At 39.2% G+C, this 19,278-nt stretch overlaps 1 protein-coding gene across 8 annotated transcripts in view; it reads right to left on the bottom strand.

Moving 5' to 3' along the window:
• Window positions 1–19,278, bottom strand: part of NRXN1 (neurexin 1) — a 541,621-nt gene that overhangs the window by 350,523 nt on the left and 171,820 nt on the right. For all 8 annotated transcript variants that reach the window (XM_065679616.1, XM_065679620.1, XM_065679618.1 and 5 more), the window contains 2 exons: window positions 9,325–9,498; window positions 3,615–3,734 (listed from right to left, as the gene is read on the bottom strand). In XM_065679616.1, coding sequence (XP_065535688.1) covers window positions 3,615–3,734; window positions 9,325–9,498 — 294 coding nt within the window. The remainder of the gene's footprint in view (window positions 1–3,614; window positions 3,735–9,324; window positions 9,499–19,278) is intronic.

Below are 19,278 nucleotides of genomic sequence, written 5' to 3'. Positions count from 1 at the left end.
ACTCATATGCAGCAAGGTAATTTGTGCACATTTATGCAAATTGCAGATGATACAAAACTGGAAGGAGCGGTTGATAAACCAGATGAGTGTGCTGCCAACCAGAGGGATGCTGACAAGCTGGAGAAGTGAGCTGACAAAAGCCTTGTAAAACAAAGGAAAAGACCAAATCCTGTACCTGGGAAGAACGGACGCACAACACCAGGATACACTGGGGCCTGCCCAGCTGGAAACATTGCAGAAACACTGGGAGATGCGAGCCTTCCCCTCAGCACTGTTGAGAAACATCTGCAGCACTGTCTTCTAGTGCTGGGCTCCACAGTGCAAAAGCAGTATGAGCATTCGGGAGGAAGTCCAACAAAGGGCCACAAAAGTGACTAAGGGCTTGAAGCATCTCTCATATGAAAGGAGGCTGAGAGAGCGGAGACTGCTTGGCCTGGAGAAGGCTCAGTAGGGATCCTATCAATGTTTTAAAATACCCTAATGGGAGTAAAGAAGACAGATTCTTCTCAGTGGTGCCCAGTGAAAGGACAAGAGGCAATAAACGCAAACAGAAATACACAAAAATCTCACTAGAGCATAAGGAAAATGTACTGTGAGGGTGATGGAGCACTGGCACATGCTGCTTGCAGTAGTTGTGGAGTTTTCATTGTTGCAGATACTCAGAACCGACCTGGACGCAGCCCTGAACAACCTTCAGTAGCTGACCCTGCTCTGAGCAGAGAGGTTGGGCTATACAGTATCCACAGGTCCATTTTCACCTCAGCCATTTTGTCACTCAGGAATTTCTACTCAAATATGTTTTCTAAGAACCAGTGGAACAAAAGAGTGGGGAGGTGAGGCGGGTTAATCCTGGCTGAGGACCAAACTCTCCCCTCAGCTGCTCACCCACTTCCCCTGATCTCACCTCGGTGTTCCCTCTCCAGTTTCTCACACTTTCTGTTCCCTTCACCTTCATCTGTCTGGGATTTTTGGTAAGAATAGGACACTTCCTATGTGTGCTTTCACAGAGGTGCCACCAGCTTGGCTGAGGTCTCAGACATGCTTGCGTAGTGTCTGTTGGAGCTGGTCATGCCTGGCATGGGGCAGTCCTGGCTTCACCTCACCTGCGGCGCGCAGCCTATGCAAGATATTAAAAACTGCAGTAACATTTCATCATTCCTCTTCCTGTCATGCTCTTCCCAAACACAAAAGAGAGCATTCCAGGAGCATCTAAGATGACACTGAAAGTACACCACCATTTCTCCTCCTTTCCCTCACATGTATCATTATAAAACCCCTCTCGTTAGATTTGTTTTGCAGGTTTTTGCATCTGAATGAATCTGAGGAGTCAAGATAAAGCAGAAACCAAACATACTATATGTACCAGACTCTGCATTCTATTGCAAAACAGCTGTATCTCAGTTAAATTTATACTTCACATTTGTTATAGAATTACATTAAGAAAAGAAAGATTTATCTGGGGAAAAAGTAGGTACTTTTGGCAGCCATGTACTAAAGGTACTTCTTTACCATCATCAGAAATAGTATATTTAGAATTATCTGATTGTGTGCAATGTAGTCCATTATGTTACCATACAGAAGAGCTTTCACAGGTTAGTAAATATCTTGCCTAAGTTCATCAGTTCGCCAAATACATGCAACAGCTGTCACTTGAAAAAATAATTCACAGAATGTTCCAGGTCCAGACATCAGTTCCTACCAAGACAAATTTCTGTACAGTTTTCCCTTTGCTAGATGTGGAACAGATAATTTTCTTATTCATAGTTTTCAGTTACTTTTGGAAGAACTCACAGATGACAGAAGAACAGAAATAACAAAAGTAAAATAGAAACAAATCTTTTTCTCCTGTAGCAAATAGGGGACTGAAATCCTTAAAAATACATGTTTAGCAGTATGACTAATCACTCACATTGCTGGGAAGGGCAAACATGCATAAAGTACACCCAAACCTTTGCTCAAATTATCAGAAGGTTTTTGATACCACATTTCACTTCTACCATGACAGCAAGTGTAAGGAAACAGACTAAGTCCTTTCCATAGTTTCCAAACATAGTCAAGAGTAGGAAAGTGGAATTTCCTCAAGAATTTAGCTTTTGCATGTAATCCATTTGCTAGCCTTATGCTAGTTATAATCTGAGCCAAAAGCTTTTCAGATTGTAATTATTCTGGTATTTTAGGGATTTCCAAAAAGGCACACCTTGCTGTCGAGTGGAACCAGAACCAGGCATAAAAATCAAAGATGCTTGACTAGACTACCATCTACTAGATGGCAGAGAGCGTTACACTAACACTCCCTACCATCAGTCATTCATCAGATAAATGTATACAAACAGAAATGAGAACGCTTAGTGTCCTGGTTTGAGTTGGGATAATTTTCTTCTTAGTAGCTGGCGCAGTCCTGTGTTTTGGCTTTAGTCTGAGAACATTTACCCTGATCAAGGACTTTTCAGTCTCATGCTCTGCCATTTAGGAGGGGCACAGAAGTCACAAGGGAGCAGAGACACCTGACCCAAACCAGTCAAAGGAATATTCCAGACCACAGAAAGTCATGTTCAGTACTGAAACAGGGGGCATAGAGATCGCTTCTTGGGGACTGACCAGAAATCGGTCAGTGAGTGCTGAGTATCTATATTCTGTATCACTTGTGTTGCTTGGATTTTATTCTTCTCTTTTTCCTATTATTATATTATTTACTTCATTTCAATTATTAACCTGTTCTTATCTCAACCCATGGGTTTTGCCTTTCTTTGATTCTCCTCCCCATCCCTCTGGTTGCTGGCTGGTTGCATGGTACTTGGTTGCTGGCTGGGGCTAAACCACGACACAGCCTTACAGTGTCTTATCTTCATGTGGCTACAAATATGTGCAGCATTTAGGTATTTCAAATGAGAGGAATTAAAAAGAAGCTTGCTTTAATCAGTTAATGTGGATCATGATGGCTTTTGCATTAGTATTCCCCTTTCACTTCTGCATAATTCTATTTAGATCAATAAGGCTGGATTGGAATAAAACTAGCTTATGACATTGGTGAATCAGGCCCCTTATTTTTGACACATTTAAGCTTTTCCTGAAAGACCAGATGGTTGGTGTATGTTATGTAGTTTTATTCAGATGAAATTTAAAAGAGCTAAAACACTCGGCATGCTTTTATTATTGGCATGCTTAGTGTGTCACCTAAAGAAATCTACAAAGGGAGATAATGAGCCTTGTCAACTGTTTCACAGTAATTATAGCCCTCATGATATAATGCTACAAAATTACAATATAGCTTAAGATAATGAAATGTAAAAGGATTTTTCAAGCAGGAAAGAAAAAAAACTATTTGTAGCATTTATGCAGGAAGAGGATATTTCAGACAGGTAACTATCAGTATATTAGACATGCAATCAAGTGTAATAGAACCAAATTCTGCCAGTGCTTGATACCGCACATTGTCCAAAATTCATACTGCATATTTCAGCTATGCAATTCCTAAAAGCCTTACAGATTTGCACAGAGTTTGCTAGTTCATTTCAATATCTAATAGCAAAATAATCTAAAGCTTCAGACATTTGTTTCAAATACCGCCTTCAAGCTTCCAAGCGTTCAGATCAGCGTGTTTTTAGTGTACTTACGGTCATTGCACAGTGGTCCACTGAAGGAGGTCATACTACAGTCACAACTGAATCCATCCCACTGCTGTAAGCACACTCCCTGGTTTGCACACGAGTCCTCTTGGCATGTTGTGCTGGGGCCTGATGGAAACATACAAAACAAGGACTTGCACTTTGCCTCCCAAAGAAGCGGTATTTCCCAACTCGATCACATTAACTAGTTGCCAACATCTCAAAACAAACAAGCAGAGTTACCAAGTAAAACGCACATAAACTCGCTAATTTGGTAGCAGCATGTAATATTAAAAGGGTGGTTTGGATTTAGCTTTAAGATTGATATGTCAAACACACAGGAATGCACAAACTGAAGCAGAGTTTTTCCAGGTACAATGGGAATGTCAACTTTATTGCAGGTTACTTGTTAATCACGTGTCAGACCATTAACTGGCTAAACGTTTTCTAAGCACTTCATCATTATTCTCCTGTAAATACATTTCAAACAGCAAAGCCAGATGCTACAGAATGCAAAGCTATGGGAGATGAAAGGAAAGATTGGAAAATAAAATTCAAACAAAAATTAAATGAAGCTATACTATACAAAGCTTTTAATCCCACAAATTATTTTAAATGATTTAGGTTTAAAATTGAGAAGAGTTTGGGATTTTTTTTGGCAGGAATGTTGGCAAGTACTGATTGACATGCTTCAGGGTTCCCATGCAGGTTCCTTTTTTTAAGGGAAATGCAAAAAATCATACTAGTAATGAACTGGCATGCCAAAACATGACATATGCATGAAAAACAAAGCTACTCTAGTTCTAGAGAATCAGAACTCAACTACTGAAATGTGAAGAAATTTGAAAAGGAATGATCAAAGCACTAAGGCAATCACTATACAAACATATTCAAGACTGAAAGCCTTTATGCAAGCGATGCTGGAAAATGAAGGTTCATGTAGCCCAACGTTTTAGAGGTATGAAAGACACAATCTGAAACCAAATAACACGCTTTAGTTCTGAAATGTACAGAGCATTTATTGCAGGAATCCAACTGTGCATTGGGGGTTTCAGTCTTGTTTAATACACACAGGGCTATCTACCTTGCAAATCAGCTTTCATCAATGCAACTTTGTCAGCAAAATAAAAAAGCAAAATATATTAAATGTTAGTAAGCAATATTGAAATGGCAGCAAACACACAAAAAAAAACAGTCAGAGTAAAGTGCATGCTGCTGTTAAGGAGAGAAAGAAATGCCATATAATGCAAACAAATTAATGCTAATAGCCATAAATCTTCAGGCAAGCCAAAATAAGAAAGCAGTAATTTGCCAGTATTTTACTACAAATATAATGGTTAATTGAGCTGATGACATGTAATGAAGGAAAATTAAAAGTTGGGGTTTCTTTTCTTCCTTGGATAGATATGAATGCATTAGCAGAGTAAATGCATGGCTGAATCCTGACTAGCCATTTGTCATGTTCAGATACACTGAATTCAAGAGTAATTAGCACTGTCATCCTCTGTGGCCTTTCTTTATTCTAGCTCTTTCCTCTTGACTGGTGAAGGAAGACTGAAGTACAGACAGTGAACTACAGATTACTATGAGCTCACAAGCACATTTCATGTTGCATCTTGACACTACAAGATAAAATTTGGTTCTGGGATTATAAAATTATACTAAAGTGTTTTGGAGAAGAGACATCAATATCCATTTGCAACTCCCACTGCTAGTCACTGATGACAGGGCAAAACTGCTCCAGAGATTATATCAATATCCTAAACCATCCTGCAGAGAGAAATCCACTTAACCCTTCTGTCACATTACAGCTCCTTCAAAGATCTCAGTGTGGGGTTTTCTTTTGATTTGCCAGTATTTGAGAAAAAGGCATAGCAATGTGATTTAGAGTCAGTTCAACGGCCTCTTGGCTTTAAGTAACAGTCACCAGTGCGATGAAGAAGGAGAGCAGTGTATGCTGCATCCCTGTTTTGGCAAAACTATTCTATTAATAGCAATAATAATAACAATAATAATACTACTAATAATAATAATACCACCAGCACCACCTGTAACAGTTTTACTGCAGTCTGCAGCAGGCAGACACAGAACAATGATTTTCTTTTCTCTGGAGTTTTGAGCTCAGCAGTTCAAACATTTGGGCATTAGTGATTTCTTTTTTTGTTGGAGTTTTGAGCCCAGAAGTTGAAACATTTGGGCATTACATCACCCTTGCTGGAGCTGGGGATTATAATGACAGAATCCCGTAGCTGACAAGACAAGACACATTTTCTTCTCACCAGATTCTGCTACTCGGAAACTTTACAAAGATGAAGTGAAAATATCTGTAGGTGTTTAAATGTTATATATGCATGGATTTATTTACACTTTAGTTATGCAATGTTGAATTTCCTCATCTTTGCCAAAGTAGAGCAAAAGTCACAAGGACTTAAAAGTACATAAACTGCAGGACCCTGCAGGCACATTAAGTGCCTGTTAAAATACACATATTTGATAAAAGCACAGATACGATCTTGTTTAAAAAGCAGGATATTTTGCTTTTTAAGAAACTGATTCTTAGTGCTTTTGGCTTATGCATACTAGTCATTATTCCAAAACTGCCATCAAGACTAGCTTACATGTAAGAATTTCTTTTAATAAAAGGAGGCTTTTTTACTTTAAAGAACAGAGGAGGGCTGTTTAATGTTGGTAAACACTGTAATATCTACTATGATTCATATTTCCTAAATATATTACAGAACTAAACTATTTAGTAAAAATACTGTAATAGACTCTTCTCAAACATTCACCTTTTGACTCACATTCAATTTAAATATCATAATTTTTCCAATCTTCACTGCAGACTTTTTAATTGACTGGATTTGGTCTCTCATTTACATTGGTCTTACGTGGGGGCTTACATGCCCTATGTTACACAAAAAGCATTATTAAGTAGCACATACAATGTTTTCTTATATACTGCAAAACCCAATTCCATATCTCACCACCAAGCATCTTCACGTATATCAATATTTGGAAGCTTTTCATATAGCTCATTTAATACAAAAATTGCATTATGTATACACATATGTGCACACTGGGCATTTTCCTCCTAAATCTATTAAAACTGGTTTTAGCATTCTGCATTTTGTAGAATTCTGCTTTATTTAAAGTATGGAAAGAAAGTACAATGGATTTGACTAGAGAAGAACAAGGCTGACACTTACAACCTGGCTCTGGGGTGTGCTGTTAACAATTTGAAGAGCTACTTAGCATATTTATGTTTCTAGCTGTTAGTTTCTATCTGTTCTAACCATTGAAAATTTGTCAACAAGGTGGATTCAGCCAAGTGTAAATGATATTCAATGCTCAGCGATAGAGAACAGAGATATCTATCAGCCTGTGGCTGAAACCAAAATGCAAGGCAACTTGCCACACCAATCCCATGGGTGGGTTTGCAAAAAAGCACATTTCAAAGACAGAATTTTTAATGTGCACAGTAAAGTTATTGAGAAATGTTGATATTTTAAGAACAAAATCCTAACAGATATAATTAATCAGCTGGATATTATGGGTTCACAGTTTGACAGAAGAGAGAAAAAGAGCTTTCACCCCATGTTTTTTTTTTGTTTTGGGTTATCAGAAAGGTGGGGAATTCGCTCCCACAAGTCTGAATAACACAATCTAAATGCCTCACTTCTCACGAAAGATATGGCAGCAGGCTGATGTCTTAACAAATGACATATACCAACCAGCCCATTCTGCTGTCTTTGACTGACAGTGGCAGAGACTAATACTTACAGGTTGGAAATGATTTCTGCTTCTGTGCCCCGAGTTCTTTGGGCTCAGCGTCTCGGGGGACTTACAGAGCTTATACATCCCATTGCAACGCAAGATAGATGCAAAACTGCTCAGGTCTGCAACAATGGAGACAGTCGTCTCTATAGACAGCAGCAGTGCCATGCACAGCTTGAGGCGTACAAAAGACTTCTGAGAGGCAGCTACACTTTAAAGTGACTTAAATTGTATTTTAGGTGTCAGAACATTTTTTCATACATCTGATCCAGGGTCTGCAGACAAGAGACTCACAGGGTCAGAAAGGGAGACTTGAAGTAAACAAGAGATGGACGAGTCAACTTGCAAGAGTTGAGCAGAAAGTTTGCAAAGGAATGCTGTTAAAAAGTTCCTTCTGCAGGAAAAAGACTTTTCAGGAGGTTCTGTGGGAGCCAGGCTGCATATCTAGTTTGACCATTTTGCTTGTGTTAGATGATATCAGTGCCTGAAAAGCTGATTCTCCACCAAGGAACAATATTTGTACTGCCTTTATTAAATTGTTTGTGGCTTTGTTAAATCCACTGGTAGCTGAGTTGTGCCACTGGTTTAAAAGGTGAACTCACACTCTAGCCCTGTAGCAGTACTTCTCTGAAGTACATACAATTCATTTAGAAGATTACATCATTTCAAAAGAAGCTGTGAAATGCGTAATGGAATCAAGGTGCACTTTGACTCTCTGAAGGGACGGTGTAGGCATGGGACTTACTAACATCATTCAGAAAGTAAAATCTAATTTTCTAAACTCAGTGACAAACTAATTCATACGTATTTTTCCATTCCTGATAGAACTAAAGCTACAGAAAGGTAAGTTGTGAATTTTACATATTTCTATGTGCTCTTAATAGAATTTATACTTTTAACTAAAGGTAGCAGGTAAGGAATAAAAATGTTCCACCTGTACAAATATAGTGTAGGGACAAGAAAAGAAGACAGGATTTATCGACCAAAAAGGCTTATCTCGTGAAGCTTGAGGGAACCCCAGCTCCACTTGGACTTCTTACAACGTCTATTTGCAAAGTTGGTATCAAAATTATCAAGATTCTATAGTATCATTTACACATTTTTCTGCCCAGAAAAGAACGGCACTTGAAAGAGAGGAGACCACGTAAAATTGAACGTAGCCACAAAATGCATAGTTACATGAATAAAATATATATGCAGTGACAGAAAACTAATTTAAATTATTCCATAAATCATAGTAAAAATAACGTGGGATTAAATGACAGCTGGAAAAATAGCTAGAGATTGACACCCCTGAATTACATATGCACCTCTTCTAATTCTGTCCTCCATTAAATTCCACAATATTCCAGATGAGTCAATAAAGACATAAAAAATGTGAGATAAACCATATTTGGCTGTTACTGATTTCAGCTAGGAAGGCTCATAACAATACAAATCTCAGGGGTGAGCAAAATAGAGAAGATGGAAGATTCATCTCCAATAGTTTCATAAATTAGCCTTGAATTAATCAACTCAAAATGTCTGCCTTAAAAATGGAATTAATTAGCTAACGTTTCAGCATTAGCTAATGCCTGAGTGTTATGAAGACATAAAGGACTTCACTGAAACTAATCATTATTATTTCTATCATTAATTAAAATACATCAAAAGCAAACAAAATACAAGCAAAATATCTTGCCACTGGAGAAGGCTGGAACCTCCATCAAACATTTAAGAAATGAACTCATGTTCTCAGATAAGTCTCTGCGCTGTAGGGCAGGCACACACTTGATACTTTCCATAATACTACAAATATGCAGTCATTATAGAAGAAAGGGTCAAACAAAACCAACTAGAAGCAGGTAAAATAGGCTCCCTCCATGGCTGGAGTGTACGTATCAACAAAACTCCGTACAATATTTTCACTATGGTACAAAAAAAAAAACATCAGCCTATTGAATACCTTCACATCCTCTTTCTATTTGCCCATTGCAGAAGAGAGCGTCTGATATGAGATCAGGGAGCCGTCCATTCAAATCCACCGATGCAAGGCAGCCTTGGAAACCCTCTTTTGCGTGTACCAGTTTTGGCAAGGATTTATACATTTCTTTGGCTACTCCTCCAATATACAAATCACCTGTTAAGGAGAAATAAGTATTAGATACAGAAAGAAAAAGCCTGTAGAATACATGACCTGTCTTTCTCGCTTTTTTGTGTCTTAGAAAAACATTCTTCAAAATAAACGTGGAAGACAACACTAACAGTATGTGTGATGTGAAAAGACATTGCAGGACTGCATGTTTTCACATGCAGATATATACTTCATATTCATATGACTAATTACTTCAAAGTACCTGAACATGTTGTTCATGTGCCAGCTCATACACACAGCTATTTCACAGATGAGGATTCAGTCAGAGAATCTCCATCTAGTAACGCACCTAGCACTGATGCATGTTTTCAGCATAGTCAGGGAACCTCATCACAGATCACAGAATCATAGAAGATTAGGGTTTGAAAGGATCATTAATTCCAACCTCCCTGCCATGGGCAGATCATCCCCATTATGGATCCAGCACACAGATAAAAGGCAGTAAGCAGAGCACCAAAATCTTCCTGAAGCCCATATATCCACAATCATACATTTAAAAGCATGACAAGAAGGGTTTAGGGACATACACAAGGAGAAACTCAGAAGCATAGAGTACCAGGTGGAAGGTACTTTAAGGATCATCTGATCCAACCTTTATTGGCAAAGCATAGAATCATAGAATCAGAGTAGTGTGAGCTGGAAGGGACCTTCAAAGGTCATCCAGTCCAACCCTGCCATGAGCACGGCCACAGGATGCACCTAAGAGTGCTTCTGCATCAACTCAAATGCAAAATGGTTCATTACCTGAGTATTTACCAAGAGCTGTAGGCAGATTTTATAGCGACAGAAATCAAAATGTACCAGCTACCACCACTACCCCATGTCGCTACTTCTAATCTCCTCCTTATCTAAGTTGCAGTCACACCATTCCCTGGTTCTCCTGGCATATTCACTGTTTGCAAGGGACTGCAATTTAATGCTATTTGTAACAGTTTACAGTTTGCCTGCAAGGAAATGGCCTGAAAGAAACAAATGTCTACCAGACTGTGGAAAATTTTTAGTCACTACATACGAGGCCTACTACTCCACTGCATTTGAATTAGTAAAATAGACATTAAAAGTTTAGGAACATGCATACTATTAATCTTACAAGCTATCCAACCCAAAGCCTTAGCAACCTTTATAGCATCATATACTAAACCTCAAGCTTTCTCCACTCTACACACATAATTTGAAAAATAAAATGTCGCTTTCCTCTAGAGCTTTGAGGTACAGTATAAATCTCAGCAGCATGATATTAGACATAACAGATTAAAATATGGTGGTCCTTATGTTGCTACAAATGCGATGTAATTCATTCACAGCACTTAAACCATATTTCTCCATCAGCTGAAGTGCTAACCAAGTAGAAACTCTTGCTAAAGGTTCTTCATCTTTTTCTCAGGTGAAACATCTGAAAAGTAAAACCCTTCCAGGTTTCCTGAAGTTCTGTGCTTTCAGTCATTGTCAGCGCAGAGGGGAGAAAGAAACCATCTCAACTGATTCCCACAGACTTAAAAGAGGGAAACGTCAGAGAAAAAATACTAAGAAAATCACTCCCATGCTAAAAAGGTTAAACTTGGTCTATTATACGAAACACATGCAACCTCTTTCTAAAACCTCCCAACACATATCCTCTCCAAACAACTATTTTCATTCTGTGATTGGTTATACCTTTAAAACCACAAACTTTCAGATTGATCCCCTGCCAGCTCCTAAGATCCATCCCTCAGGCATACTGAGATTGCTATACACAGTCATACAGCAATTGTCAGTTATGATGGATGGGTAGTGGAAGTCCAGGTTGGTGTTCCAGCATATGAAACTGAACTCAGAATATTTGCTCCTGAAAATACACACTGGAATATTTTCAGCTAAGTATCATGTGCACCAAAGTATGATACATTAAGTCGAGTCTAAATAAACTGCAACTCTGGTGTGTACTTACAGATTCTTAAGATTATTGATAATTAGAACTGCTCATTATATACTACTGTAGCCACAACATCCACTAAGACATGCTCTGGGTAGTATATTAACTTCGTTGATGTTCAAAATAACTTGAGTACTGTTTCTGCACTAGCTAATACTCTATATTAATACACATCATATGTATGGAGTAACCATAGTGCTTTGTAACACTTTACTGTTTATGAATTATATACAAGTATATATATGACCCTGAGCTAAACCTTTTCCAGATTTAGTATCAAATGTGGTTTAAGCCTGCAGCTCACAGCATAAAAACACACTTTCTCTCAGAGACAAAATTTATTAATTCCAAACAAAACTGGAATTAACAATAAGTATGGGTTCTTTTAATAAAAAGTAGTTTATGATTTTACACTCGGTTATTTTTTTGTCTCTGCCATTACAAATGTTTTGCATAGCTGCTTTTATTTTGGTTAATCACATGCTTCATTTTCACATTCATCTCAATGAATAAGCAGTTTCCTCCCAGCACAAGAAGGATGTCGACCTGCTTGAGCAAGTCTAAAGAAGGCCATGAAGATGCTCCGAGGGCTGGAGCACCTCTGCTCTGGAGACAGGCTGAGAGAGCTGGGCTGGTTCAGCCTGGAGAAGAGAAGGCTCCAGGGACACCTTAGAGCAGCTCCCAGTACCTAAAGGGGCCAACAAGAAAGCTAGAAAGGACTTTTGGCAAGAGCCATAGTTTCTAGAACTGAAGTTTAGCTATCACCTTTTGTAAATACATTTTCTAAAATTGTGTTTATCCTGATTTTTACGTGTATTCCTGAAAAAGACGTTGGTTTGGTTTTGGGGCTTTTCCATAACAATCCTGACTTTATTCTCTCACCATTTGTTTACTACCAGGTGCTTTGTTATGCCAGTCAATATATTTTATGTGAATTATTTTCCTTTATAAATAGAGTGTTTCAAGACGTCCTTCTAAATTTCTTTTTGATCTCTAGAGAAGACTCAAATAAAGGACTTAGTTTGGAAGGAGAATACTCCTTAATCTTGTCTCTTCTTTCTTATATGAGGAGCCGGTACACAGAATTACCCCCTTTCTTATACAGAGGGAGAATTGTTTCCTCACATATAATTTTTCTGAGACAGACAAAAAAAAGTATGGTACAGTGTTTTTCACTGGCATGTTCCCTGCAGGCCACAGGAATCAATGGGAAGGCAGCACTTTCAGAGCTATACCTATAAATCATGGCAATAACAGTAATGATCAGTTATATTAAAAGCACTGGCTAAGAGAAGAGTTCAGTGGTTTTAATTTGTATCTTTTAGAGGCAATGTAGATATTAATTTATTCCACAGGAGCTTCCCTGCTTACACCGATGTATTTTTCTTTCTGACTTAGAGCCGATTTGCGCTTTGAAGAACAACTGAATTTAACACAGAAACAAACTGCCCGCTAATAAATGAGCCCAAGTTCTTAATGTATTCATTACTGGATTCACAGTTATAGCATCACACAACAGTGAGTCACACACAACTGCTGGTAAAACAAATATTGCCAAATCCTTCTGTAACACCTCATCCTTTCTTTATCTCAAGTCTCTGCATCTCTTCAAAATAAGAACTTTGCAAATGCTAAACCAAAGAAAGGTAGAATAACAACTGAAGACGCTGTTCTACTTGTTTCTTTTCTGGGTAACTAGCAGAAGTATCTTAATATTTGGCACTACTGACCTTGCTGATGGGTACCTCTTAGACTTTCCTCCTTTCCTGATGCATGTCCACAGCCAAGAACTCTTACATGATATGTGCTGGCAGGCAAATACTATTTGTTTAATTTAATGACTACCTTTGCCTTCAAGCACTAGCAGAGGGGGAAGTGTATCTGTGAGTTTGTAACAGTTAACAGCAACTGCTCAGGTAACAAGTAGTTTTAACCAGGATATAGTTAGGCTTCTCTGCTCTCTGAAATCTGTCTTCTGTTGTACATATCTGGTGTTCATTCTTGACAATAAATGAACACCACTCATTCCTGTATGGTTGTATGCATGAATGAAAACAAAGCAAAAAGGAGGAAATTGAACAGTAGAAGGAATTATGGCTCAGCTTTTTCACAAAAACAATATCCCCAGAATGTTTTTACATGGCTGCACCAAGGCATCTTCAAATCCATCACTCTTTCCAAAAGCAGACACTCCATCTCTTTGTGCCTCGTGCTGCTGGTTTCAACTGTACTTTCAGCTGCTCATTTCTCTTTCAATTTGGAAGTTTCTCTGTCTAGTTTCACTAAATCACCACTACAGCTAGGAACAAGAGTGCTTCCGCTGTGTGCTAAAGATGTTTTGCTCACCAAGAAGGAGGTGGATAGCCCTGGCATTACATGGTGTCTTCTGAAAGCACAATGGGCATCTCCATAATTCCTTTATATGACATATGAAAATACAAAGGAACATTTGGCTGTGGTGAAGCCAAGGTGTCAGGCACACTTTTCTCCAAAGTTGCTATTTCAAAATGATCAAGCATATAACAGCTTCTTCCCTCAGGCAGGCGAAGGGGACTGTGACTGCAAAGACTGAGAAACACCATAGGGAAAGGCTAATCTTGAAAGAAGAAAGAGCTCACTTCCTTCAAGTCCTTCATAAAACAGGTAATTTGTTGTTACAGGATCAACAGAAATCACTTTGGAGCATCTTAATAGTTGCACAATGAAGTTCCAGGTGGAATTCAACATAAGGTGACCCACACAATCCCAGCTCATGGTTATTTTGGAGGTAACTGAAATGTGGAAATAAATTACTCTCACAAAAGCTGATTATGTCCTCACATAAACACAATAGACAAATCCTGGAATTAGACATTAGGCAGAAATTCTTCCCTGTGAGGGTGCTGAGGCACTGGCACAGGGTGCCCAGAGAAGCTGTGGCTGCCCCATCTCTGGCAGTGTTCAAGGCCAGGTTGGATGGGGCTTGGAGCAACCTGGTCTAGCGGAAGGTGTCCCTGCTTGTGACAGGAGGTTGGAAGTGGATGAGCTTTAAGGTCCCTTCCAATTCTAACCAGTCCATGATTCTATGAACCAAGAAACCTTGTCTCAAATGAAAATGTCAGCTGGTACCCAGTTGCCGTTGACATTAAATAAAATAAAGGTGCCTACTTGTCCTTAATGACCTTCTCCCTTCTCCAGCATACAAAAGCACCTACCTACCATTCATTTTGTGCAATGGCCAACGGTGCCTGTTTTTCAGGGGTAGGGTTTCAACACACACACTTTAGAAAACAAACTGGTCTTGACTAGCAGATACGTGGCGATTCCAGGGTCTTTCCCCACTTTAATTATTCATGAATCAATGCTTACTTTTTGTTCCACATTGATTTTTTAAAAAATGTTGATGAAATTGGGTTTTTCTCCTTCTTTGCAACAAATCAAGCAGCCTGCTGTGATCATAACCCAATAATAAATTGAAGGACAGTTGACAAAGACTTAAATGATGCATCCACACAGCTTCTGGAGCACATACGCTCCAGCATATGGCTCTTCAAATCTCCCTTTACAGCAGATAATATGCACTTGCTGCACATTGACAGGCCTGTTCGGAGCTAGAGCAAAGCATGACTGAATTTTGTCTACCACTTGCAAGGGTACTTGAGGGAAGACAGGAACATGTAAACTTAGTGTTTTATGCCCACTTATTCACTTCAAAGAGTCTATTCTGTAGCTTCAGTATCGGTGTGTGGCTGGAGTCTTTTGATTTTGATGTGATGTTTTTTCTTTGTGAAGAAAAGCAGGACTTTCAAACATTTTTCCTGTTGGAATGATGGATTCCATCACTTCTAGACTCTCTCTCACCTAAGAAGGGAAAGGGCAGCTAGTTTACTTGTCCAGGCTTTGCTGAGTTATCTGTCCTTTCAAATACTTCAGGCAAGAGGCAGTTTTATGATGTGAGAAGTGGCACATTCTATCTTCCACATTCCCTGTACTGATAACCAAGCAAGGCAAAACAATTACAGGCAAATAAATGAATCTGGGTTAGCAAGTTGCTCTTTCAGGAAGGAAAACAGAAACTGATCTTTTCAGCTCAATTCTACACTGCTTTCAGTATCTTCCCTGAATACCCCATGTTAAGGGTATTCAAAAACAGAAATCACCACCACTGAAATGCTAGCACTGTTGCTTTTCTTTAGTCACCCTTATTGGCATGTAGGACATATTGTAGTTATTTCAAAGAATTGTACAATGGTTTAAGTTGGCAGGGACCTTAAAGCTCATCCAGTTCCAACTCCCTGCCACAGGCAGGGACACCTTCCAGTAGAGCAGGTTGTTCTAAGCCCCATCCAGCCTGGCCTTGAACACTTCCTGGATGTGCTCTCTACTCCTGTAGTCACCTCTTGGTGCTCAGTTTTTATTCCTATTATATTTTTTGGCTCTGTTCAGAACTGCTCAGCAGTTATGCAAATATGCCTGTGTTTCACAAGCAAGTAAAGCCATGTGATAGAAAATGTGTATGTGTAAACAGCAATGACACGATAATGTTCTTATAAGCTAAGTTTTCAACAGACAAAAGCAGATACTCAAAAGGAAAGTTCTCAAGTCTGAACATTCCTCTAGATTCCTCCAGGTTAAAACCCACCTTTCCCCCAACAATCCCCTTCTCAAACAACATATATGCTCAAACAAGAAACAGTTACACAAAAACATATAGCATTTTCTTGACAATAACAATTCTCATATTCCCAGCCACTTTATTTCTCTTTGCTTCTTCCTCCCACCCACTACACCAAAGACTAGATGGAAAGCACTGGCACTGAAAAAGATTAAACAGATTTAAAACCAAAGCAGTCTGCGTGTCCAATGGACTGTGAGGAAAGTTGGTGATGCATTTGAAATGGTAAATCATAAAATCTAATTGCCATATAAATGTGTGTGGTAATCCATCTCCTACAGAATTGAAGCTATGCCAATTACTCTGTTTGAGGGGGATGGCTGTGGTGGAGAGATGAGGCATTCAAGCACATCAAACATCCTTCATTTCTTTCCTGTCCTGACCACTTTTGTACATTTTGTACATTGCATACATCTGAAAAACAGACAAAATCTAATGAAGCAGGCATTTGCGTGGCATAGTGTACTCAGGCTTCCCTTCTTCCTGATACTCTTTCTCAAGTCATTCAGTCACTCTCAGCTCAAACAGCCAACACATGCTCTTTGCAGAGCTTGTTTTTAAAAGAGTGAGCATCTCCTCTTCGTAACAGGCATCCTAAACCTCAGAAATCATCATCCACAAAACTCTTTCTTTAGCTAGTAATTCAGGCATGATTCTCCACATAAAACTACCAAAAAGCTGAAAGGTTAAACAATCTCATTTCGAACGTAGGTTTGCAGAGGGAAATTTTTTATGTAATATTATCTTCTGGATCAAGATAATGACATCCAGGCCTTGAGGGTGTTACAGGAAGCAGCTCTTCTGCAAAAAGGACTGCTCAGTCAGGGCTCCCATAAGCCAGGGCAGCACATGTTGAATACAAGTTCAGGACATTCTTCTTGGCTTGGGGGCAGAGAAGGGGGAGGAGGGGCTAGGATTCTGTGACACATATTTACACTGAATATCCAGCTTTTCTGCAAGTTTTAAAAGCATACATATTTTCTGTGTTCCTTCTTTAGCATAAATTTTACTTCGTATTTCAGAAGGGCTTAAAAGAACTTCCATCATCAGCAATGGTAATAACATGCATGCCAAAAAGCTGTAGTAATGTAGACAAATCTAATTGCACAAAGTGTAAAAGACTGAAAAGAGCAAGGGAGAGGAAGTGAAAAACAAACCTTCTCTCACTGTGGAGTGATCTGAAAGACTACTGCAATGTTGTTGTCTTCGCAGAACTCAGCACAAGCACTAGAGTATTGTCTTTAATTTGTATTGAACCCAGCAGCACTGCCATCTCATGATTTGGGAAATTTGGATGCAATTTCTGAAGGCCTAGCGTTGCCAAAATTATTTTCACAGCCTGGTAGACAGCACAGCTGTTTAGAAGCAGTATGTGACAAGTTGCAAAGAAAGGAGGATAAAGGAATTTGCATTAGACCAGGTTCTCCCATCACCTGCTGTTAATCTGACCACGTATCTTTGACACAAAGTCTCAAAGAAAAGCTCTCAGTTTTAAGTTCCTTATTTTTCCCCTCTGTAAAGAGGCTGCTTTCCCAACAGTAACAGGAAGACAGCAGCTGCATTTGCCATTGTCTACTCCAACAGGTCACATTAGGAACACAGTATTTGGAACAGAACATTGTTTCTGCATGAAGAGTTCACAGCCCACTGGCAAGGTCATTACAATTAGCCCTTGCATGTTTATTCAAGAAGTTAAAGCATTAATACTTGTTTCATTTGTAGAAATTTGCATTTTTATAAATTCTGTTCTGTGCTTCTTAAAGCTTTGTGTCTTAGTAACAGAAATATGAAGTCTCACTGCCATTGACAGACACCCTGTAATATGGAGAAGAGCACATAATGCAGCAACAACAATAATGGGCTCAATATAAAACAACAGGAACAAATATTAAATGAAATTGAAACAATTTCAATTTCCATTGCTGGAACAAGAAATCTTCTTTATGATCAAGACTAATTTGGTTCAGTTTTGCATAGCCTGAATAACTTACTTTGGCAGGCAAACGAAATACCAATAGATTAAATGATATTACAAATCATCAATGAATATGCCGGGCTAGTTGATCTACTTGTAATTTAGTTAATTGCATTAAAAGTTTATAAGGATGGATGGATTGCCAAGTGATTCTTTTTGTACATGGAAGTATATTTCAGTGCATTTATTAAACCACTGAGGTAATACCAGAAATTAATATCATTACTTTCCATCAAATGCTTCAGACTAGACTGTTCACACATTATTGGAGAAAACAGCAAGTGAAAAAGCAAATGTACATAGCAACAGCAGCCATATCTCACAGAGGAACCAGAGGCCAGTGAAGAGCTACAGAAATAAAACAGACAACAAGAGTTTTAGACAGGTTTTTTAACTCCAAGGAAGCTGATTTTCATGTATGCTCTAATATCAACAGCATCTTTTGAGAAGATGAAATAATAGCACAGGAAAAACATATTATTTCTGATGGACTCTGATATTTGGGAAGGCCATATGGAAGAGAACACCAGCGAGAAAAGTTGAAAGTATGGATGTCAATTCAAAGAAACAGCTCTTAAAAGCAGGTCTTAGTGGGCTAACAGAAACCTTATGAAGTTCAATGAGGACAAGTGTAAGGTCTTGCACCTGGGCAAACACAACCCAAGAGTGCAGCACAGGCTGGGGAGCAGCTCTGTGGAAAGGGACATGGGAGTCCTGGTGGACACAAGCCTGACGACTGAGCAGGATTCAGTTGTGGCCAAGAAAGCCAACAGGGTGCTGAGGAACATCAACAAGGGCATCACCAGCAGAGTTAAAGATGCTATTGTGCTGGTCTACTCAGCGCTTGTCATACACACCTGGAATACTTCATTCAGTTTTGGTCCCTGCTGTACAAAAAAGATGTGGACAGGTTGGAAAGGGTCCAAAAAAGAGAGACCCGAGGACTATGAAGCTGTGTGAAGAAAGGCTGAGAGCTGGGTTTGTTCATCCTGGAGAAAAGAAGGCTCGGGAGAGACCTTATCACCATGTGCCAGTATTTAAAGGGTGGCTACAAGGAAGATGAGCCAGCAGTGTGCGCTTGCAGCCCAGAAAGCCAACCGTATCCTGGGCTGCATCAAAAGGAGCGTGACCAGCAGGTGGAAAGAGGTGATCCTGCCCCTCTACTCTGCTCTTGTGAGACCTCACCTGGAGCACTGTGTGCAGTTCTGGTGTCCTCAGCATAAA

The sequence above is a fragment of the Lathamus discolor genome, chromosome 5, assembly GCF_037157495.1.
Source record: "Lathamus discolor isolate bLatDis1 chromosome 5, bLatDis1.hap1, whole genome shotgun sequence".
NCBI lineage: Eukaryota > Metazoa > Chordata > Aves > Psittaciformes > Psittacidae > Lathamus > Lathamus discolor.
This window is presented reverse-complemented; position numbering and strand designations above follow the sequence as displayed.